Consider the following 25,039-nt stretch of genomic DNA (forward strand, 5'->3'; position numbering starts at 1 on the left):
GTTATGCAGTCCTCTGTGAATCTCAAGGAAAGAGAATCCAAAAAGACAAGAAAAATAATAAGATTGAAAATCCTATGTGAACAAGCCTATCTGCAACTTGCACTGAGATGGAATTTTTAAAACACAAAATTGTTACAGGTTACTAACAAAAAAATCAGTGTATGGCCATCTTAGAGGAGAGAGGTCTTCCTTCCTTTGCTTAAAGTCACAAATTATCAGTTTGTGTCCCCATCTGTCACTGTTCAGCAACAGATTTCAACACTTTGCAGGCACATTCAGAGCCCCAGGGACACATAATGCTGTTGGAAAGTGGTAAATGGTCCATATGACAGTGATATTTACGGTTAAGAAGTATTTATCCGTGTTAAATGATACAGAGAGTTGTAGCAGACTGCTTCCTGATAATGTGGCTTTTGATATGGCCACTGATCAAACACCAATCTTGCTGCTATGAGTACCATTCTGAACTATTCTAACCAAAGCGTATGGAAATTCTCCCCCCGTTTCCTCCCTCCCCCCTTTAATTTTTGCTACTTTTTTTTTAAGATAGAGGAGGGAAGAATGATCTTCTTTGATCTCCGACAAGGAAGGGGAAAAAAGAAACTGTTCTGCTCAGGCTTTTGGCTAACACAACAAACAGTGTTTAAAATTTAACTTTGCTTAATTAATTAGTAATTCTGTTTAGTGCTGTCTGATCTTCATCCAAAAGGTATTTTGAAGCTTGAGAACTGAACATCAAAGTGTATTGGGTGAAGATGGTCAAGTAAGGCATTTAATTTGGCAGTTGCTGTTGATGAAATACAGCCAGTTGGGGAACTAATTGGAAAAAGGAATCATAATCTGGCAAAATTCAGCAAACTCCCTCCCTTCCACAAACTCGCTTCAGAGAGAGTGTGAGAAACCTGAGGTTAGTGTTTAAGCATGTATGAGCTACACCCTAGCTAGCAGAGGGGGCTGCATTGTCCATTATGTCTGTATCTTTAGTACAGATCTTTTTTTCATAAGGAAAGAGTAAAAAAAAATTTCCTCCGCTCAACCCAGCAGCCATAAAACCAGACATCAGATCTAGGCAGAAACCTGTACCAAGACTTGGAGGTACTGCTACTTAAATATGCCAAATTGTTGGAATTAGCCAAAAGGACTGAAGTTTTACAAGAGCAAATTTCAGTTTAGCAGTTTCTTAATGTCCTAGTGGTGACTTGATAGCTAGAATCATTGTCTGATGCCTGAACAATTAAAACACACTTTGGTTGTCCATTTTTCTGGATTTCTTTTCCAAGCCATCACATGGTCTGCATCACTGCCCCTCTGTTCTATGCTCAGCTGTCTCCCCAGGTCAGTGCTGGCAGTATGTCTTGTGACAGCTTGAATCTTTCAGGGTTTTGGATTTTTTTCCTTCACTGTGGTGTGCAATCTAACCTTTAATGTGTTTGGCACCATCAACAGTAAACAGAAACAGAAGAACATGAGTTCTCTCTATATATTCAGGTTAAAATGCCCAGCCTAGACTAGTGCAAAGAACTACTAGTATAGCTCATGTTAAATGGGTTTTGACTTGTCTCACTGAACTTAAAATGGACAACTAATTTCCCTGCAGTAAGTTTCAGAGAAGGCAGCTTGATCTTTTTTGTTTTGAAGGGTGTGTCTAATTCATCAGCTTCAGCTTTCAGCCAGAGAAAGTTTGAATACATGCTTTTGGCATCAACCCAGGACGAGCCTGTTTTTGTGTGTGCTTTTTCTGGTGACTGGAACGGGAATGTTGCTCTCTTGCTGGTCCTATTCTTCCTATGGTTTGTTTGCCACTGGAGAGGAGGACCTTTGCTCAAGCATAGTTATCTCTATCAGGGATGCATTTCAGTCAGTTCTGTGGAATAAAATGAAAATGTGTGCTCAATGAGGGTGATGTTCTTAATTGATGGCCTCTGGGAGAAATGAAAAATGAAATCTGAATGTGAATGTAATTATTAATTAAAGGATAAGTTCTCAGTTTAGACTTTCAAAGATAGTTATTTTTGTTCCTGTTGTCCTGCATTCAGCAAAGTGTGTCAATTATATTTGTCAAACCTGATTTGTAATGAAAAAATATTGATAGAACCAGATAATTTAGACATCAGAGACTTAAGGAAAAACAGTGCAGTTATTTCTCTTTAATCACTCTGGTCCTCCTAGGCTCATGTTCTGTTGCATCTACTAGATCTGTAACTTGGAAGTGAAACTGTAACCCTGTTGATATCAACAGGAATTTTACTACTGAGCTCAGCCAGACCAGCTCTTCACTGCTCAATTCCACCAGTACTGAGATTTGGTACGAGCTGTTACAGAAGCCCTTATGGCTTCATCTCCTTGTCTTGCTATGTCTACTCGTTTTTAAAGTGTTCCTTTTATCCCACTCCCCCGTGAGTCTCACATTGTAGCATATGCTTTGTTGTTTTTCCCAACAGACAGATTATTCTCTCCCTTTGTTTCTGGTAGTAGTTTTAAAGAATTGTGGTGGAATGCAGTCTATACAACTTAAGGGGAAGGCTAATGATACTTCATTTCAAAGGATTTGGTTACATATATGCCAGATGCTTACTTTCATAGGTGATGTTTTTGGCAACTCTCCAATTTTACCTTTGCTCTGCACTCTCTCAAAAATTACGCAGTAACGAGCCTGACATTTAAGATAATAGTCACTGGTAATGTCCAGGTATAATTTAGTACCATTGAATTGCATAGCTTCTCCCATAGTTCTGCTTTCTGAGTTAAGGCCCTGTGATCCATCACATACCTTTCAGAATGTCTGTCACCCCAAAGAGGCTCTGAAGCAGTTCATCTTTGGCCTGAGCTCGCCTAACTGCTGTGCACCTTTGGACTTGGTAACTGTAACTTAGGCCAGAACATTCATCATGGTTGCACCTTTTTTTTGTGTATCTGGCCACAAGATCCTCTTAATTTGTCTGACTGAAATGTGAAGTACAGTTGAGAAACAGTGAAATTGTACTTAATTTGAAGAAGGTCATTTGTTAAAGGGCATGATGCTTTGTTGTAATGAGGCTTTGAGAAATTGGAAATGGCAAGCTACCTGCATGAAGGTAAAAGTTTAAACAGTCACTTTTCCACCAGACTGCAGCTCTGGTTTTGTTCTTCTTCCCCCTCTATCCTCATATGCAAGAAGGAAGTGACTGCGAAGTAGTTTGGTGGTCTGAATTTTACGCTCACTGAATACATGCAGCACAGCAATCCATTTATACATTATTTCTTGGGGGGGGGGGGGGGGGGGTTGTTTGGTGATTCCTAAGGAGGATTTAGAATTATTGGCCCCCTCTTTTCTTAGGAATGAATAAAGTCCTGAAGAAAAGACTTAATTCTTCAGGGGTGAGTCTCAATATCTTTTAAACTGGTGTTCATTCCTCCTCCACCACAATTACAACAGTGGTAGTAATTAATGGTCTTAGAGAGAAACATCTGCTAGTACACTTAAGCCAGTCAGTTTGTTTTTCATGAAAGAATGGTATTTCACAATTTTTCCAAGTTAAGATTTTTCCTTTATTGTCTTTCCAATTTTAAATATTGTCCAGACACATTTTTATAGTGTCTTAAGGTTATAGAAGTGAATACAAGACCATTAATAATGAACAAGAAAAGAGAACATCATAAAGAAAACATATGCAGTATTTCAATTTATGAAACATTCTGTTAGGGAACATTGTTTTTGAAAGCATATGGTCATTCCCATGAGAAGCAGTAAATATGTTTTTGTTTTCCCTCTCTAGTTGTGGATTCCCACAACAAGGGCTGGCTTCTCTGTGTATTTGTCTATATAGCATGTTCTCTTTGTTGGGACTTGTTATCAGAGTGGGGAGATAAGTATTTTTGCACAGCTAGTATATGGTATGTGAACCTATTTCTGTTAATCTAGATTTTAGAAACATAAGCCTATTAATTCTCCATGAGATATCTATCTTGTCTGGTCAAGTTTAATATGGTTGGCAGAGCTGAAAGGAAGTTCACGCTGTGAATACTTCTGAACCTTGGCATGTAGCTCTCTGGTGGATCTCTGTTTACAGGCTGCCAGTTTTAACTGTCCCAAGCAGACATTCTTATTTATAAGTAGGTTCAGCATGTGTTTGTATCCTTCATCAAACTGAGCACATGTCAATAGTCAAAACTAAGTATAGAAACAGGATACCCAACACTTACCCTTCTCTTCTCAGACTAAACAGTTGTACTCCAGTATGTATTTTTAAATGTTCACTGGCTTTGGATAAGGCACATGAAGATATATGCATAGACACATTAGTTGATAACTCATAAATATTATTTTAATACCTCCATATTCCCCTTTAAAGCCTCCTCATTCAGATTTCATTTTCCTTTGCTGAATGAAACTTGACAGCAGGATGAGATCACCAGATTTCCCCATTTCATCTGGGCTCCAAAATGAGTAACTGATTTCAAAGGCTAATTCCCTGGAGTAGCAAGGCCAATGAGTTCTTCAGATCAAAGGTCAGCAAAGCTCAAAGAAGATAATTTCTGGCATACAATGTTTAAACTCTCTGAAGGAGCATACTGCAAGATGTATCTCCTCCTTACCCAACAGCCAAATTCTTGTTTTGAGAATTCTAATTTGTCTGAGCACATTTTTTTCCTATTACATAAATTATACATTAAATTGAAAGCCAGCGAAAGGGCTGTTCCTGAAACCAGAGGGTAACTCTCTGCCGTTCCTCTCTGAAGCACTCTGTGGACTGGGGAACTCTTTGCGTGTGCTCTGTGCACGTGCTGGCAGCTTTCAGCACAGTACAAGAACACTGTGGTGGAAGGGACAAAATGCCCTATAAGACACTTCATTTTGACAGAAAAACGCAACAAAGAGTATTTGGGCATGGAACAGACACAGTGCGCAGGATCTGTTCCTCAATGCTTTCAGCCTCATGTTTGCCATACTACTGGCATATGAGATGCTTTCCTGTAACAGATGAAAGACTGCTATAGAAATGTTTTGGCCATTCTGTACCTCTATGCATTTAAAAGTATGTGTGATAAGGGAGATGCAGTTTTGGTGGGTTTGTCTGCTGGTTTTCCATTGTTCCAACGAAGCAGAGGATCATACCAGCCCAGCTTTCATTTATTTCTCATTCCCTCGAGCAAGATTCTGAGCAACTGCAGAAGCCCCTCGTACAAACGTTTCTATTGGCTTTCTTAGAACTGTACATATGAGAAGCTGATCGCTGGTGCAAATGAGCCACCGAAACTCGAGGGGCATATTTAACAGTTATGAAGAACCGCTGTCAATGTAACTGTCTTGCTATGAAGGCCCTTTTCATGTCTTGATTTTAGAAGGAAACAATGAGGCTGGGCTAAGGTAGACAACCAAATGTCTTCTGGTTTACAGTGGTCTCTTTGTGACCTTGGCTTTGGACTTGCAGGGAAATGGAGTCATGTTTCTGGACAAAGTGGATATAAAACAAATGGCTCATATACTTCAAAGTTTCGGTTTATATGTAATATTTATTTTAATATCTGCCTTATGATAAACACTACACAAAGCCTCCTACAAAACACTCTCTGCTCATCTGATAACGCCAACTTAAAAGAACAAGGGAAGAAACTGCTGTGATGTGAGCTTTCTCTTCCTTCAGCTGACCTTCCTGCTCAGTGTATGTTTGGTGTAGAAATGAAAGAGTATCAGTGCATCAGTATGTGTGTAATAAACACTGTGTCTGCTTGTATTAGTTCAATGCAACTTAACGTGTGCGTGTCTCTAAGCTGGTGTTAGTATAACATCAAAACTGCAAATAAATATCAAAGTCAGGAAATTACAAAGTTGATATTTTCTACCTCATTTCTCCTTTCTTTAATGCACATCCAGAATCTTTTATAGGATACTGCAGTTTTGAAAACAAGCGAACAAAAAGTAGTACAATAGTGATAAATTTAAACAAAGCAGTAAGATGGGAAAATGTGATACATATTGCAGTGCAGCAATGTGAACATTGTAGCAGAAATATTAGGGTTTGGAAATTCTGAGTGTGAAGCTACAGTAAAAGTAAGTGTGTTTATTACTTTTTAAAAGCTGATTATTCTGTTTTTAAAAGTGAAAGAAAATGCTGAAAAATTACATAATAGCTCAGTTTCTAGCATGTTAGTGACTAGATTTCCTGGGAAAGAACTTGTGAGGCACCAAACACCATGAGAGCTACAGAGCAAACAGAGTTTGAAATGGGTCATCCAGAAGTGGAGAGAATCATGTTCCCTTTTTTGTAAGAAATTTGATTTTACTTAACTGGCACTTACATGAGATCTTAGTTACAAAGGCATCCCCAAGAAATTATTCCTACATAACATTACAGTGAAGGCTTTGAATAAACACAAATGCTTCAGTGCGAGAGAAAAACTTCTGACTTTGACCCCCCACATTTTTACAGTATCTTCTGGTTTTTGAGGAGTAGGCAAGATTAATGCTATACATAGCAGTGTGAGCATCACGTTGCTGGCAGAAGTATGTGGATGTATAAAGTTTCAGCGTAGAGTTAAAAAATTGATACATCTTTTCATGAGAGGAAAGAATATAGAGTTAATTTTCTTCAGATACAAGGTTTCATCACGTGCAAGGCTGAATGCTTCTGCAGGATCCAAAAGCACAGCCATTAACTTTCTGGGCATTTGTATTTTAATTGACATGAGAAGTATATGTATTTTTCTGTTATATAAATGTTATGATATTGTGGTACATAGAATCATGGATTCATAGAATGGCTTGGGTTGGAACGGACCTTAAAGGTCACCTAGTTCCAACTCCCCTGCCATAGGCAGAAACGCTGTCCACTAGACCAGGTTGCTCATGGCCACGTTCAACCTGGCCTTGAATGCTTCTGGGGAGGCAGTGTCCACAACTTCTCTGTCTGATAGATGTTAATGTTGATGCTGATTATGAGTGAAAGTGAATCACGCAAGTGTATAATTTTGTAACATGAAACTTAGGTGAAATATGCTTTTCCCAACATACTTTGAGAAAATGCTGCTTAAGCTTTTTGACAGTTAGTGTCACCTTTTAGGAAGATGGTACGGTTTGTGTGCGTTTGAAGAGGGAAATCAGAATGGAATGAGACCTTCCTTTCAGAATTCATTACTTCATTCACTGCTGGTGGATGCAAAGTGTTTTTACAATATGTCACAAACTGTCAATACTTTGCAAATTATTCAACTTACTCGCAGTAACAGCTCTGCTGATTTAGATTTTCATAATATTGTGTATGAACTTCTGGTGACTTTGGTGGTGTTTCTGGAGAGGCTGTGTACCAAAAGCTTTTGGTAGATTGTCTGCTGAAATTATACCAGACATGTGGAGAACACAAAAACAAATTAAGTAGAATTATCCTTTCATACAAGTTAGCTGAAATAATTTTCACCTTAAATATAAAGACAGATTTGCAAATAGAAGACTACTCTGACATTTTCTTATAAGTGCTTTTTCTTAAATGTATTTTTTTGCAGTGGCTTTGCCTCCAGAGAAGACAGATGGAGTTTGCAGTGGAGATGAAAAGAAAGCAGAAAAAGAATCTGACACTCGCACAGCATCCAAGAAGCAACTGAAATTTGAAGTAAGTCCTCTGTATTTAAAAGTTTCACTGTAGTGACGTAATTATGGTCTGGACTTCCATGGACTTCCATTGGTTAAATCAGCCTGGTGTGATGATGTTTGTGAAAGCTTCTTTAGCCACTGATCTCCTGTGACTTGGCCTCTGAAGTGAAATAACTCTGCCCTGCTATGTGAGGAATCTATCTGATCACATGGCAGGAGGAAAAGGATCCTGGAAGGGAATGAATCTGATGGTCTGTTTCCTTGTAGACTTAAAACCGTCATAAAAAGTCCAGATATTGTGTGTCATTGGCAGCTTTTGTTTATATAGGGAGCAGTTTAATAAATGTGAGTATTGAAATATGCTGTCATCCTGCTAGAGGGTTGTCTGTCTTGGTGAAAAGGAAGGTACTCTGGTACCGGGAAAAAACAGCATAAATTTTGATCTCTCTGTACTCCAGCAGATGTGGCAAACTTCTACCTTTCAGTGCTGTCAGCCTGTCACAGTAATGAGCTTTGCGTACCTCAATTGTTATTTAAAAGACTGTGCAGCCACCTTGCAGCATGGCTGGAGTATTCATTTTCCTTCTCTAGAGCAGATGGAGTAGTGTGATACAATTTATTTTCCATGCTGTAAAGGCTTATTGAAAGGAGGTAGCTTACCCATCGGCAGTTCAGGCGTTGCTAGGTACTTCTGTGCCTTCTGGGGGGCGGTGACTTTTTCTGCCTTTTAGGTTTTTTTGCCCAGCACTAACTCTTTTCTAGGCACATTTTATGTTTTACCTTGAGTAGCAGACATTTGCAGACAGGAAAGGCATGATAAATTGCAATTAACAGTGCCTTGATATTTGAACATTGGAGGACACCTGTCAACATGGTTGGTGCCAGGGTAGCTGGAACTCCACTGTACCGGCAAAGTCTGTGTTTGTTCCCAAGTAGTTCTTGGCATGCCATAAAGGTTAGCACTCGGTACTAGGCACCATGACTAATGCAGGGAACACTGCCATGGCTCTTAACTAAGCAGAGCACATCCTCACTTAAAAATGTTATGTTAGGCAGTGTGGCAAGAAACCAAGCATTGGTGTTTTTTCCCTTGTTCTACAAATGAAAGTTTTCCAGCCATGTAAGCTAGGAGCTAAGAGACTGTAAATGTTTCAAAGGTGTAAAGGAATCAGAAACTCAAGTGTTGAGACAAGAGGTCTAAATCTGAGGTGGATATGATTTGGCTTTTAAGGTGCCCGGAATGTTTATGTAATGTGAAACCGTGTTTCCACAGTACAGTGTGGGACACTTGGCAGCTTTCAGCTGGGCTTGTTACAACTGAGCGAAGACTGCCTTTGAACTCGGCAGGGGACAGGGCATACCGGTAACTGCTGTAGGGAATCGGTTTCAAGTCAGATCAACCAGGTATTTTGAGCTCTATCATGCTGAAGCTATTTGGAGCTGTTTATTTAACTTGCATACGGTGGCTTTCATTTTAATTGCACTGTAACTTTTCTGTTTTGCCTGTCATGGCTCTGGATAATTCTGATTACACAGGTCTTGAGTGAAAGCAAAAGATTTGTACCCAGGTGACTGGAGTCAGTCAAAGTGCATTCTTTGTTCTTGACTGAAGTCTTGGTTTTGGTTTGGGGATTCCTCCTCCCTTCCCCCTTAACAAATTTATTCTTTCAGGCTTCCAAGAGATCACACGCTCATTAAGAGAAGCACAGTTAAAATAAGGACCAGGCACTACTCCCAGGTCGTTGTTACCTACCACTTCCTAGGCAGGCTCCATTTCAGGACTTCAGTAGCATGATGCCATACTGCACTAACTCTGATGACCTTTGAGTATCAAATATCTGTGACAAGAACAAGTCTCACTGGTGGAGATTTGTGCCATATGTCCACTTTGTATTAATGACTGCTCCTAGCTCTGTGATGTATTGCCTGTTCTGTGAGTCTGCTTCTTTTATTTTCTCTTCCTGAGTTAAGCAGGCTTCTCTCTTTCTCACTTTACTTGGCAATCTTTTATATTTCAGGGAGTAGTTTTCTTGTACCTTTTTGTGTTTTCTGCAATGGTGTAGAAAGCATCTTGCAGATTTCCCAAAGTCTAGCCCCAGGGTCCCCTGGACCTATTCCGAAAGCTTCCCTGAGAGAGGGAGGAAGCAAGCAAGCAAGCAGCCTCCTTCTGCAGAGAGTCTCCTTTGCAAACAGGCCTTTTGCTTTAGGTAATCAGCTGCTCTTTGCATGTTTCTTAGGAATTGCAATGTGATGTATCTGTAGAGGAAGATAACAGGCAAGAATGGACCTTCACACTGTATGACTTTGATAACAACGGAAGAGTCACACGTGAGGTAAGCAAAGTACAGCTGCCCCTTTGTGTGCAGCATTTGCTAACAAGAGAAGTGTTTTAATAACAGGAACATTTTTTTTCCTATGAAATAGAGGTGTCCTGCCAACTTAAACAGCAGTTTCCATGGACCCTTCTCTCCTAGAAACAATTCTGCCAGTAGTTTACTGTTTAGAGATGTACTGTACCACTTTTTAAGCTGGTTGTTGTTTAATAGCTAGGATTAGCCTTTAAAAAAGTAGTACTGGCATTTGACGAGGAAAAATATCTGAAACAACTGAACAACTAAACACATTGTCAAAATAAACCCCTGCAAATGTATATTGTTCTGGCTTCTTTCCTGCTTTTCAGAGTTAAGCTAACCAAATAACCAGGTTGCTTTCTGACATTCTTTCCAGTAGGACTAACTATACTGTTCTGTTGTTTTCATTAATATTGGGCTGATCTCTGCCTCCAAATATAAATAACATTGATGATATTTGCTGGAGGACCATAGTGAAAGGCTATGAAAGCATAGCTCTGTGTAATTTTTGTTACCAGGATGTCTTCAAGTTGTATTTTCTGTCCAGTTAAGAAGCCAAATAAAAGGATTATAATACAGTCTTTTTTTTTCTCAGAACTATTTCTGCCCAAATTGAAAGATACTTCTAGAACAATATATCTTACTGAGATTTAATGCTGTGTGCCATCATCGATTTATGTTGCGAGGTGCTTTCTGGCTTCTATGCTTTCAGATAACCAGCTGAAAATTGACAAGATTTGTCACTCGTGCTGGTGTCTCTGAAAATTACTAAGCACTGATGAAAAGAAACAGGATAAGTACTGAAAGTTTAGTGGCCTTAGACACCAAATGGGGAGAATTTTTTTTCCTAGAATACTGAGGCAAATCTCTTTTGACATCTTTGAATAACTAGCCAAATGTGGTGGTTGTTCAGGCTTTTTAATGTGTGTTATGAACATTACTGATAGGATTTTTGAATTGTCTCTGCTCTGATAGTGCTTTGGATAGATAGATGAAATCTATGCCACTCATGCAACAGGATAAGGAGATGAAAAGTTACAGGCCAAGTCCAGAGTTTCAAATGGGAAGATGATACATAGAGAGAGATGGCAAGGAGAAGGAGGGGTGGGGTAAGGAAGTAGTATTGTGGCTGTTATTTTATGGGGAACTGAGACCAGAAAAATAGAATAATTTGCCTGAAGTCTCATGAGAACCTCGTGGCAGATTGAACCCAGATCTTTTGAGGCTCAGAGCTATCTTCATTACAGGATTATCTGACTCTCGGAGAATAGAGGAAAAGCACACAAAACTCAAACCCACACATATGGGTGTCCTTTACACTCAGGCATAGAATTCCCATTAATGTCAGTGGGAGTTCTGTGTGCTGAACATAACAAGAACATGCTTTTAAGTACGTATGCAATAATTATTTGTGATGATGTGGGACACCAAAGAGCTAATTTGACTGTAGTTAGAGAATATGTTACAGCCATATTCTACCTATCCTTTCTACAAGAGCACTGAAAACAAATCTATGCAGGGATTGAAAATTATACTACTCTGAGGCCTGGAGATTGCTACATTCAGACTTGAACCTGTGCCAGAAAAAATTCTTTTAGCTGAGGGACCGAATAGGTTGATAACTTTCAGCTCATTACATGTGACCAAAGATAGAAACTTATATTATGCACCATTGCTGAGTTTCCCAGTTATTTTACCCACTACTTTTACAAGCTGTTCCTGTGCCATTTCTGTAATCCATCTTGTTGGTTGTCTTCTGTGGAATCCAGATGCAATTTAAGAGTGGTTTGTGCAAGAATGACTAATGATAGCAGCTCATAGATATTCTTGGCCACAAGAAGGAATTTCAGTCTCTTCATGTGACATAGAATTTCTTGTTCTACTAGCCCCTGAGAGACTAGCAGTCAACACGGTGAGCCTCATACTGTCATTTGTTAAGCAGTTCTTCTCCTGATCCAGCAAAGGGCTTAAGTGGTGACCATTAAACACATGAAGAGTTTCAGTTAAAATGAATGGGACACATGCTTTGAGTTACAAGTATGTGAAGCACATTGCTGGATCAGGGACAGAACAGACAGTCTGAGGAAGAGGATTGATCTGTACCAGTGCTGTTTAGTAAGTTAATGAAAATACTTTCAGAATCACTCAGCTTTTCTAAACAAAGGTCCAGTGTTTGGGTGAGAAAAGCTTAGTATGGACCTTTTCTCCTTCTTTGAAAACAGCAGTTTAATGTCTCCTGGATTTATAGCTGGATTTAACAGAAAGATTAAATTTCTTAAGTCAGATTTCTCTCTGTAGACCTTGAGGTGCTTTACAAAAAGAAGTCAGGTTTATCATTCTTGTTTTTCAAGTTGGAAAGGTGAGACACTGGAAGAGGAAGTGACTTGCACACCCACATCCATTTTATTTGATTCAGAGTCATTGTGTTTAAAACATTCAACTTTATATCTAGAGAATTTCCAAGTAAATACATGGTGTTAAGTTTATAGGAGATGTGTAGGTGGGGTGCAGTTTTGCAATTGTCTAAATGTTTTTTTCATTAAAATGTTTGGAAATGGTAAATAAGACATGGATTTAGTTACTGGATAAAGTTTCCCTTGGGTTTTATTCAATGAGAGATCACTGCAAGAACATTCAAATTCCATCTCAGTGAAATTTCTTCTGGATCTTCACAACGTCTCCAGAATTTAATACTGCTTTGATTTCCTTCTAGAGTCTGTGTGACTTTTTCCATAGTCCTTATGATTAGAAATTCAGATCTAGTCATGTGTCTTGAAGAGATGTACTCATTATGAAAGTGTAATTATTGGGATGGCAAATTACAGAATTAGCATTACTGTATGTTATTAAACTACTGCTTTTCTCTGTCTTAGAAGATGACCTTTTTTCAGTCTTTTTGGTGTAGTGGGAGACAACTTTTGCTGCTGTGATATGTATATTACAAAACTTGGCTAATGTTTCCCTTCATTCCATAAGCCATAAGAGGACAATTCATTATGTACTGCAGGCCTTTTTAGAACAGACAGCTGCACTGTAATTATCTTCACACAGATATTTGTAATTGGACTTAAAACTTGGATAATTGAACTAATGTGTTTTGATCCATGAGGTTTTATATTGAGCTCTCTGAATGCAATTACACTTCATAAGCACTAGCTTTTGTTGTTGTTGTCAATCAGTTCTTTCTTGGAAAACTGAGTTTTTTTGGTGAGTGGATGCACAGGAGTAAGCACACAAGAAAGCTGCTTGTCAGGAATAAAAAAGGGAATTTCTTCTAGAGTAGTTGTTGAAGACATAGCAAGTGAAGCTCCTTTCAGGTTCCATATAAGAATGATTCCAAAATGTGCATGATCAAACAAAATTGATGGTGGAATTAGAACATCCTCTGTATGTAAAAATCAGACTACCAGCAAAGCATAAATGAGACATTTGTACTTTCATTTTTCTGAGGGAAAGGTAATGAACTGATGTTGATGTTTCTCTTCATTTTTAATGATAAAAAGCTTTTTGTATCTTATATTAAATACCCAGTTTTTCTTATGTTTCTTTTTTTTTTCCCCTTTCCCTTTTTAGTTATTTGTGCTCATATCCTCTGCAATGAGTTAAAAAGTTTGAGGTTATTTCTACATTCAGAACTCAGCACCGAATCTTTGCCTTGGGGAAGGAGGATGGGTTTTGGGGGGCTGCCACATACCACCCTGATCCTTATTTTGAAATTTGCTTGTTTTCACTGTGTTTGTCAATATTGTATTAACTTATGATATAGAAAGAGCAATGGAGTCAATGGATAAAGAGGTAGCACCTGTCTGTATCGCAGAGGCTGTCATTTCAGTCATTAGATTTGGTGGTTTTGTTTCAGAGAGACATATTAAGAGAAAAGATGATGTTCTCCTTTGGCTTTCAGGAGAACCCAAGACATCTGTCTCAGACAAGTTACAAAGAATCAAACTGTATTTTATTTCAGCATTCTTAAACTCACTGGGTGGTTTTGGGAGGGTTGGGGTATTTTGGGAGGTTTGTGGGGGTTTTGTGTGCAAATATTTAATTCCATTAAATTAATTGCTCTGGAATAGCCTCTTAGTTTCCTTTACAGAAGCTCTAGTTTATTAACTAGTCCTATGATGATAAGCTATGCTAATTCTGGAAAAATAGCATGGCCCTGTACTAATAATATTCCTGACATGTAAAATATTAGTACCTGAAATCAGGGACCTTCTCAATCACATGAATTCTGTAAGGAATGAAGAATAATTCAGTGTAATTTACTCTTGTTCTTTTTTACAAATCTATTTGTTTCTCTGAATGTTCTAAATTCCTGCTAATCTCCTACTGAAAATCTGTAAAGTATTCTGTGGACACATGTGTGAGTGTAACATACATAAGTGGCCCTAACTGATTGCTTTTTAATATTCCTAATGCCCATATTTCTGGCATTCTATTGGAGTTGCTCTTTATAATAGACTTTATTGTATTAACTGCTTGACAAATTAGGATGTAAAAAGCATACAGATTAACACTCTGAAGTCCTCCAGCCCAGGAAAAACCAACTGTACTGCTCAATAAGTAAGACAAATAAATATGAGTATGGCACGTGGTAACTGTTTGGATACTACCCAGCAAGCGTTTGTTTTCTGCTTAGAGGAAAAAGATCATAGTTTCAGCTTTCTGACTCTTGATTAAACTAGCTATCTCAGCAGAAATTCTGTACTCTAGAAGCTCTTCAGAAGGTAGATTCATGAGCCTGCTGTCATCTAAATATAAATCCATTGCTATAAAGGAGATATTTATTTTCTTTTTTGTTGTCATTTGTTTGGGTTGGTTTGGTTTTATTTCTTTTACCCATTTAATATACTAATGTTAAAATCTGCAATAATTTTAAACTAGAAATATTTTTAAAGCATATTTTAGTAAAAAAAACCCAAGCAAATTATATTTTTTGAAAAATGGGAAACACTGAAAAATCTGCACTTAGTTATTTTTTATGTTAAAAAAAGGGAAAAGCTTGAGAAATAGGGGATGAAACTTTTTGTGCAGGAATTGCCAAGCATCCTTAGGCAAAGCAGTTGCAAATCATGTAACTATTTAAAATCAGAATCTATTGTGCACAAAAGTTAGATTCCTTGGTAGATGGTCTCCAAGAAATGCTGGAAAATGAGGAAAATGTAACTAACTTTTATTCTTGATCTTTGATGCTACATTTCTTGAGGACAGTGAATGCACAAGATGGTGTGTAGAAGGCAAAGCTGTCTCAATGGTTTTAGACAGTTCTTTAACTTAAATACATATAATGTTCAGTGGGACAGCTTTCAAGGGGAACGTAAATTGCCTCAGTCTCCTGGCAGTCTGTCGGAAGATGAAAATTCTTTTAAGGTCAGTATAGACATAACTATGAAAAACACATTTTATAAGATGTTTTTAATAGTCTAGTGCTGCTGCTTTGACAAGAATCCATTACCATATTAGCTGCCAAAAAAGGAGTTTTGAGAAGGTAGATTTAATCACAGTTCAAAACTCTTTGATGAAGATCATTCCTATCAGTTCAGTGCCTCAGGAATTTGTATGTTACAACTGTGAAACTTCACAACTAGGAAGCGATAGCAGGTTCAAGCTGTCTTGTAGATGGTATTTACTGAGCCAGGGCTTTGGTAGATGATGCAGTAGTGAATGACTCAAGCAGACTTATTTGACCAAATGAGAACTGTCAGTTTCCTAGAATTCCCGAGATTAGGACCACAAGAAAATGAATGCTATAATAAAAAATGTTGTTGTCTGTATTTAAAAGATCAGCATAAGCATTAAATGGTTACTTAAGGATATTACTAACCTCGATCTTGGTATGTATCCAGTCTGACAGCCACATTCATTCTGTGCCAGAAGGCACAACAGTTCAGACCATTGTGGAGGGAGCTGGGTGTTAAATGTATCAAAATGAAAGGGCAGCAGTGTATAAGGCCAGAAGGTGTCCTGATACTTCAGTGCAGCCTTTTAACCTGATGGGGCCCTGGATGTTAATTTGGGTTCATTTGAACTTGTTTGGCCAAGAGGTGTAACTTGCCCTGTGATGTGTGTGCACATTATTTCTGAGTGTATGTTGGACGGATGTTGCATCTGTCCTTCCTTGACAGTGTTTGGGGGCACTTTTTAAACTGCTGAGTCAAGCACTTACTTGAGAAGGATGCTCACAGAAACAAAGGGCAGATGGTATGCCAGTTAGCAAGTTAGACTTCATCACTGGGAAAAAAAAAAAAAACATATATAAGCACAGTGGAAGTAAAGACTCTTTTGTCATTGCTTATCAAAGTTAAAATGGACTGGATGGTCTGCTTGTACAAACATCTGGTTTGTTTGAACAAAGGAAGGAGGACAGGTTATCGTGTTGCTAACAAACTCTTGATCGTGGCCTTGTATAAAAAATGCCATCCATGTTGGCTAATCAACACTCGTTAAGAATGTATGGAGATGGCACCATGCGCTAAAGCACTGAGTGTGTGAAGCTTTGTTAAGAATGAATGTGGTGCTTAAGAATTCTGCTGAAGGCAAAGGTTTGGAGGAGTAGGATTAAAGCATAATGCTTCTAGAATATAGTTTGTGAAGGGTGTATGAAACAACAAATATGTTTTGTTTGTCTCTCTGTTCTTTTTTGGCTGGATTTTTCACATAGATGATGTAAAAGTTTAGCCCTTCAAGCTGGCTGTCTCCTGTGGCTGTGTCTGTCTTGACCTCTGGCTGAGTTTCAGATTAGAGTGGAAATGTGAGAAGTTAGATGTTAGATGAGCAATGAGGTGTCCACCAGATTGTTACTGAGCAGTTTTTCCTTCATTCAAGCTTTATACGGTTCATCTTGTGAAAATGATGGAAAGCAGCTACTGACATGATAGTAACAGCCCATATGTCAGTGGGGAAATACAGACTGTAATTTCTGCTCTCTTTTTATGAATGTTTTGTCTTGAAATCAAAAGTTTGCAGAAATTCCACTGAGTACAGAAATGTTAGAGAGGCTACATATTAAGACAAAGTCTGAGCCCTGTAGAATTTAGGTTTTCATTCTACCTGTTGAGCTAGAAAACCCTGTAGTATAAAATCATTTGTCCTGGCCTAAGGTCAGTATTTCACACTCGCTCTGTGAGTAGAGATTAACGTTTCTGTGCCACCTTTAGAGTTGGTTAGACAATGGGGGCTGTGTGGTATATTGATACTGAAGTGCTAGGACTCATTAGGTCATAGTAAACTTTGAGCTGCTGTTGTTACACACATGCCCCCCATGCAAAAGAAAGATTGTAGAAGTTTTGAATTTTTGTAGACCTGACTCTCAATCCTCAGACCCAGTCATACTTAACAGAAGATCTTTTACATACTTCCTTTGTGCTTGTTGACATCTGGAAAGAGCTTGGTTACTAGGGTAGGCCAAGGAATAGGAAGACCTAAATGGAAAAGTTTTCAGATATATATCTTTGTATGCTTTGCCTTAGGATGGTTCTCAGATCAATCTAGGCAAAATCCCTCTGAGGAAATGCAGTGAGCCAAGAGATCTCCTTTTTATTCTGGCGGTTTAAGACAGCACCCTGTTTGAGTCTGACTGATTAACCAGAGAGGCCTTTGTGCATCACCAGCTATTCAGCGGTGTTTCACCTCTTTGAAACAACTGGTTTATTAAAATTGGGTAGTGTTCTTTATGACATAGTCAGACAAGTAAACCTTTGTTCCCACCCCATTGCCTTCAAAGAGATGTGTGGAAAGTGTTCTGTCACAGGCATGATTAGGTCTGCTGCTCAAAAATCTGACTGGCTGGAGTTCTGTAAAATAGCTAGACCCCAAGACACATATGGTAGAGTGACACTGAGCCATCATACATTTCTAAACCCAGAGTTTACAGTTCTGCCACTTCTCTTGTGGGTTTTCCTCTACGTAATCAACCATTTAGCTATCTCAAGAAACGGCCCTGAGAAGCAGTAAGGCTGCAATGTCTAAGATTTTATTCAACTGTGGTATTTGTTTTGATATTGTAAACTCAATTTCTAGCACAGTATGAATAGTTATCCCTGGTTTCTGTTGAAAACAGCAGAAAAGAAAAGGCAGAACATGGTTCTGCTGATTCACAGGTTGGGAAACTGGAATACTTTGTGCTTTTTAAATGGTTTTGATCTGGTTTGCCTCGTTTCCTAAATGTTATGCCGTTTGATGAAGATTCTAAGGTTGTGCATGAGATCAGCTCTTTCAAATTCAGTGACTTCTAAAGATATTTCCACATTTAACAGTCCCAAGTCCCAAAGAGTTTCATAACATTCTCACGATAGTTTGTCTTTTTGTGTTTCAATCCAACTATAGGATATTACCAGCTTGCTTCATACCATCTATGAGGTAGTTGATGCATCAGTAAACCATTCTCCTAGTTCCAGCAAAACTCTGCGAGTGAAACTTACTGTGGCACCAGATGGCAGTCAGAAGAAAAAGAGTATCTTGTTAAATCATACTGGTAAGGATGTGCAATCAGCCATTGGGAAAAGAAAAAGTCTATAAAGACTTCAAGAATCCCTTAAAAATCCACTTTAAATTTTGTTAATACAGATAAATGCTTACTTAAAGGCAAATATTTTCGTGGGTATTTTAAACCCCATGAACCTGCTTATGGTCTTGGATGCACAGTTGCCTACCCTCCTAATTAGGGTTCCCTCTCCTAGTTGATTGTTTATTTTTGAAAGCAGCAATAATCCATCTGTTGTGCTGTCTTTTGTGTACCTGAGGGTAGATTTCAGGCCTTCTCAACTTGTGCTGCTCTAATGATATCATAGTACCTAGTTTGCATGGAAACAGGTGTAGCAGTATAGAACATGTTTTACACAGGTATCACAGCTGCTGGATAAGGATAAGTAATTAAGTGTAAGTAATCTTTATGAACCTATGGATTAAAATTGCACATTTTTCTGTACCGAGTCTCTACCATTATAAAATGGCTTATAATTTGATAGTTTATTCACCTTATAGTCAGTCTAATAGTAATTGTATAAACATAATTTTTTCAGTAGGTATAGTATTACTAAAGCAAAGGACTTGAAAAGTATTTAGACCAATACTTCAGTAGGAAATGTGGGTACCTTGTCCAAAAGGAGAGTCTGATTACCTTGGGTTTAATATATGTATATGTGCACTTCAAGTGAATCATAAGCAAATTTACACTGCTGGGGAGCTATGTGATACGTTACTGTTAGAGCAAGTCCAGAGGAGGGCCATTATCAGAGGGCTGGAGCACCTCTGCTATGAGGACAGGCTACAAGAGTTAGGGCTCTTCAGCCTGGAGAAGAGAAGGCTTCAAGAAGACCTTATAGTGGCCTTCCAGTATCTGAAGGGAGCCTACGGGAAGGCTGGGGAGGGACTATTTGCAGGGTCTTGTAATGACAGGATGAGGGGTAATGGGTTTAAACTGCCAGAGGGAAAATTCAAACTAGATGTTAGGAAAAGGTTCTTTCCAGTGAGGGTGGTGAGACACTGGAACAGCTTGCCCAGGGAGGTTGTGGATGCTCCCTCCCTGGATGTGTTCAAGGCCAGGTTGGATGAGGCCTTGAGCGACCTGTTCTAGTGGGAGGTGTCCCTGCCTACGGGAGGGGGTTGGATCTGGATGACCTTTGAGGTTCCTTCCGACCTAAACCATTCTATTATTACAGCATCAAGCTCCAAACTACCAAGTCCTCCTGGGGAACAAGTATGTCAGTATGAATGTGATCAGTGAGGACAGTAATGCGAGAATGATGTTCTTTCTGTTGTTGGCAGATTTGCAGAGTGCCAGGCATAGAGCTGAAAGCAAAGCTAATGACGAAGTAAGAAGCTCAGAGAAGAAGCAACGGGCTTCTCTCAGGTAAGGGGAAAGAACAGTGACTCCTGACAGGCACTGCACACTTCTGAGGAAACATCAACCACTGACTTGTTCTTTGCTTCAGTTTTTAAAATTATATTAAAATGAGAGGAATTCCAGGACTTTTCACTATGAAACTATCTATAAATACCACTGGTGCTTATTTTTTTATAATAAACTGGAAACAAATAACAAAAAAAAGGCAAAATCTATAGCACCCATTATTCAAATTTTCTTAGTCTGTTGACCCTTTGGAGGACATGCAGTGTCTTTTTAGGTGCCATCTGCAAATATTGCGCCTACTAGTGGAGTTTTTAGCACAGCCTTTTGGCTAAAAATATCCTAAAACTTCTTTGCAGATGTTAGCTCCTTTCTCTGTTCTCCTTCCAGCCTGTCTTTTCCATTGGCCAGCCCAGCTCACAGGTTTATTAAATCAATGTTGTTCACTTTTCCCGGCCATCTTTCCACCTAAAGGAAGCAACTTTGAGCTTGCACCAGGTGTACAGTACCTAGCAGAAAGAGGAAAGAAGAGAGCAGCAGAGTAGTAGACAGTAACCTTTACAGCAAGTGGTCTACACAAGCTTTGTCCCATGGAGTGAGTGACAAGAGCTTCCAGCATGCTGGCTGCTCCATGCTCCATTGTGCTGACGTGGTTCTGGTTTATAGCAGCTGTGGGATAGCTCAACACCGTTTATGAAGTGTGTTTGTACATTTGGTGGGAGAAACAAATTCATCTCTTTCTTGCCTCACAGCGACTTAGCAGAATAGGCATCTCTGCTGAGTCCCTACCTGCAAGAAACCATGCCTCCCTGCTGCCACATCAGCTTTAGGTCAACTTCCTTGCAGATTTAGTTATGAGGTAGTTCATATCTAGGAATTAACCTGGTTGCTTAGAATCTTTGTATTTAATCTTACAGGAAAATTGGGATCATTGATTTTAATTTTTTCAGAAGTTTCAGAATACATTTTACCCTTTGAAAAAATACCTGTCAGATGGAATCTAGCCTGTGTGATTCCGTTCCAAAAAAGCAAAAGCACAGTGGTTTCTTTAATGAAGAGCTGCAACTATACTTGCAGCCATCACATATGAAAGAACAACAAAAAAAATTCTTCCCTAACAGAATGTACAATATTAATTTGGATGCCAGTCTTTTTGCCTTGAAAATATACATGCATGTGTATCTCTCTAGTTATCATGAGTTCTGCCTACCTGATAGATACTACCTGCACTGAACTTTAGAGTATGTGATAAGCATTTACAATGAGGTTTTTTTTTTAATACTAACATTTTTTACAGATAAGAAAAATGTTAATCTGTCAGTCCATGTAGGTGTGGTAGTCCTTTTCCGACTTGGATATTTTAATGGTTAGAAAGACACATCAAAAGCAGGTGATTTTGATGCATTTTAATCAGTTGCTCCAAATGGGTCAGCTTGGTGTATAGGTTTCATCTCTTCTAGGATTTTATGTTTATTATGTTTGCAGAAATGCTACAGTGATGACATTGAATCATTAGTTGCATGTGTTTCTGCAGCTGCAAATTGAAAGAAAAAAATCCGCTTTTGGCTTTCCTTGGATTTAGGGATATTTGTCCAAATGCAGAATATATTTATCAAAAGAAGGAACACTCAGTCTTATTAAAAGTGACAACAAAACTCTACCTCCTTTTTTTTGGACAGAGAAGAAAATACTAGTGAGTTATCCCAGTGAGTAGATCTGAGCACAATCATATTTCAGATTAAAAGACTGAAATAACTTCTAATCTTCTCTTAGCAACTTTGTAAAAAATCTTCTGTGAACTGAAGAACACTCTGTGGTTTTGCTTGCTGGCCTCGATGTTGTGTCCAGATTCCCTCTGCCCATTAGTGAGGTCTCTTGTGTGGGAATTTAATGGACTGTTTTTGTCTGATACTCTGCAAAAATTCCTTTTAGTGTGAAGTCACTCTCCCATCCACCTTATTGCAAGTGTTTTGTGAACAGCAGCTATTTCCACTTAAATCTACAATCATAAAGGCATCAAATGTTAGGGTACAATCTTAGCTCAGTTGTATTTGTCCTTATTCCTTTGGTTACAGGCTTCCTAGATAGAGCAAATCTGTATCTAGAGCCGAGCAGATCAGCATCAGACAACTATTAGCATCTGGCAGTTTTCATTGCATCTCATTAAACACGGACAGGACAAAGAATGTCCTTTTCACACTGTGTGTGTGGTGCAGGTGTACTTGTGCACTCTTACCAAACTGCTAACCCTCAGAAAAACTCTCTGAGGCTCATTGCAGAATCTCATGATATTAATGCAGAAGCTTCCCCTTTGAAAGCAGCACTGAGGACTCCTGAGAAGTGCACACATTTCACAAATTCAGTCACTTAGGAATTCTAGGCAATATGTGATTAATATTCAAGATAAAATGGATAGAAATGTTTTTATCCTGAAGGTGGGTGATAGATGAGTTAGACTTTTCATCTTCTCAAAGCTACAGGCAAGAATTTTCACCCACAGGGCTAAGACAAGTATTGAGATCAAGTAGCTAGATTCACAGCTAGCTTGCCTGGCATGTGTAGTACAAAATGGATGGTGGAAGAGAACTGGGAGACAATATTGTGGACTGGATATCTTCACACCATTGTGATTTTCTCTTCCACTTACCTACTATATAGCTATGCACTTAACACCACTGGAGGACCCTGCAGTGTGGGAATTTTAGAAAGGGCTTTCATACACTTCACAAAGAGTTAAGTGTATGCCTTTTGTAATTAAAAATCAAACCAAACCAAAAAGCAGTGACAACACTGTATATTTTTTTACAACTATGCTTGATGCATGCTTGTCTTCCCATGTGTATGTAGGACAGCATTGTGGGGCTGGATGCCAGACACTTCAGCTCTCAAAGTACTTAAGGTTCTCTTTGATAGTGGATCACATCTCTCATCAGTATACTAGTGAAATTCGTCTGCACCCTCTTGATGAGAGATGGAATTTATTACTGTAACAAAGAAACAGGTTCCCCATTAACTTGGTTTTCAACAGCTAGCCTTATGTACTGTGTTGCTTAATTGTGTTTGGTCAAGCCAAATAATGTTTTTTTTCCTGAGTTAACTGAGCATTGTCTTCAGGACTTGTGCAAGGCCCAATGGTTTCCATGGGCAGTTCTTGCCAGGCAACTTCAGTTAGCCGAGTCCTAACCCCAGAGATCTTTTATGTTGACCTGATGAAGTGTAACAACCTGGAAAGATGTGCCTGAGGCAGGAAAGGTACCAAGTTGGCTCTGTTTCCAAAAAACTAAAGAGTATCTGGACATTCCCTCTTATTTGAGAGTACCCCATGTCACTTCTGGAGTTCAAAGCTGACTGAAAGTCTTTAAAGCTTACCTGCTTTCCAAGCAGAGTCTCCTCTATTCAGGAGACTCTACCTCGATCAAAGTAGAGCAAAAATCATCTTCCAGGTAGGTCGAGTCTTGTGACTGTTGTGTTCTATAAAAGAAACTGCAGATGTGTGTCTGACAAAGAGATGCAGGACTCAGTTCTGTTATATGGTAGACCAGGAAAGCAGTTCGTGCCAAAGCTCAGTGGGATCAGCAGCCTTCTGAGGACTTGGAAATGTGTTAATAGACTAAAAGCAGAGTACCAGGCACCATGCAGTACAGAGCCCGTATTTAGCAACTGGTATAGTATGCAAGGCCAAAATCTGATTTTAAGTTAACACCAGTGCAATTACACACGTGAAGAGCAAAGTCAATCTTGTGGTCTTCAAGACTGAACTCTCTGAATGACACAGATAGTGACTGAATCAAGAGCTTTCTGCTTATCCTCTTCGTTACATTGGAAGTACTGTTTGTGTCTGCAGACATCCATTTAAATTGCTAAATTAAGTTGTTTGGTATGATGGGCTACAATACTGTAAACCTCTGCCTGATTTTTTTTTCTCCCTCATAAATGAATGGTATTTCAGATATTCATTCTCAGGAAATAGTTCTGCTATAAATAAAATTGCAAAGCTGAGCAGGAAAAAAGAGCAGAGATTCTGAAGCCAGCAGCTGATCTGACCTTAGTAATTGTATTTTGGAAAGCTGCAGTTATCTCTGTGTGTCCTTTCAATACCTTCTCTTCCCAGGCTCTCTCTGGTTACTACACCTGTGCTGTTGTCTGTCTTTCTGAGGCAGACATACACGAATGTTTATTTGACACAAGGCTTACCCCAGCACTCCCTGACAGCGGTGGGAACAGTCATGAATCAAACAGCAGGTTTTCTTTGGCGTGTACGAACTGAAGAATCAGTTGAATGGTTTGGCCCGAAGACAGAATGTAATAAACCCTAGGAGCATTTTTATTTGTTTTCGCATGTGTGATGCAATTTGAAAGCCTCCTTTGCTTTGCAACATCACAGTTGATTTATATGAGGGGAAAGAACAGTCAGTTCAGGCCTATTGACTTGGCAAATCTGATCAGCCAGAATTTGAAGTGTTTGCTGTTTATTTGTGAGCAACTACTGTCACTTCAAAGGGGCTATTAGTTGTGGGTTTGCAGATGGTGGAAACACCTTTGAAGAACTTCTGCTGAATAGTAATTTTGTTTGCTGACAGATATCACCAGAGCGAGAACAATCCAGAACAAAGTGGGTGCTATCGTCATTGCGTTGATGAGAACATTGAAAGGAGAAACCACTATTTGGATCTTGCAGGAATAGAAAACTACACATCCAAGTTTGGACCAGGTATTTGGTAATTTACATTGCAACCTTTTCATCTGTTCATTTTTCAGATGCATGTTCCACATCAGGGGCAGTGAACTGTGAATCTGTGTGATTTGCCTGTAATGATTAACTGGAAGGAGTAGGACTGTATGAATACTGCAAGATACTTACTGGTGGAGGTAGTATCACGATGGAGTAGCTAATGTGCTGCAAACCTGCTTTGAAGTACTTGTTTGTGTAGCTAAACTTAGAGGTGAGCCAAGGAGAACAATCTTTACATCTAAATTAAGTTTAGTCTGTGGGTGAGGCAAGGACTTATTTTTGGATGTTGGAGCTTATTCCCAAGGTGATACCAGCACATTATACTCACTACTGATAAAAAATAGGAGAAGGTGGGTTCATACCTGGAATTTTGGCTTCTGTGCCCAAATTAAAGAGATTTAGATTTCCTCGCTCTGCTTGTCCTCTGCCAAGATTTTGCTCTTCCACTCAGTTATTTTGGTGAATTTGAGATAGATCATGACCAAGAGAAGGTAAAGACTCTCATACACATGTGCACTCTCACACATGTAGATATGTACGTA

The 25,039-nt window shown here is 38.9% G+C and overlaps 1 protein-coding gene across 5 annotated transcripts in view; it reads left to right on the plus strand.

Moving 5' to 3' along the window:
* NKD1 (NKD inhibitor of WNT signaling pathway 1) overlaps positions 1-25,039 on the plus strand; it is a 130,227-nt gene that overhangs the window by 98,069 nt on the left and 7,119 nt on the right. For 4 of the 5 annotated variants that reach the window (XR_010306073.1, XR_010306074.1, XM_064160358.1 and 1 more), the window contains 5 exons: positions 7,480-7,586; positions 9,805-9,900; positions 18,244-18,391; positions 19,684-19,768; positions 24,346-24,476. Coding sequence is in view for 3 of the 5 variants with exons in the window: in XM_064160358.1 (XP_064016428.1) it covers positions 7,480-7,586; positions 9,805-9,900; positions 18,244-18,391; positions 19,684-19,768; positions 24,346-24,476 (567 nt within the window). In the remaining 2 variants the exon portion in view is untranslated. The remainder of the gene's footprint in view (positions 1-7,479; positions 7,587-9,804; positions 9,901-18,243; positions 18,392-19,683; positions 19,769-24,345; positions 24,477-25,039) is intronic. The other variant, XM_064160360.1, reaches the window with a different exon arrangement.

Source organism: Pogoniulus pusillus, chromosome 20 (assembly GCF_015220805.1).
Source record: "Pogoniulus pusillus isolate bPogPus1 chromosome 20, bPogPus1.pri, whole genome shotgun sequence".
Lineage (NCBI taxonomy): Eukaryota > Metazoa > Chordata > Aves > Piciformes > Lybiidae > Pogoniulus > Pogoniulus pusillus.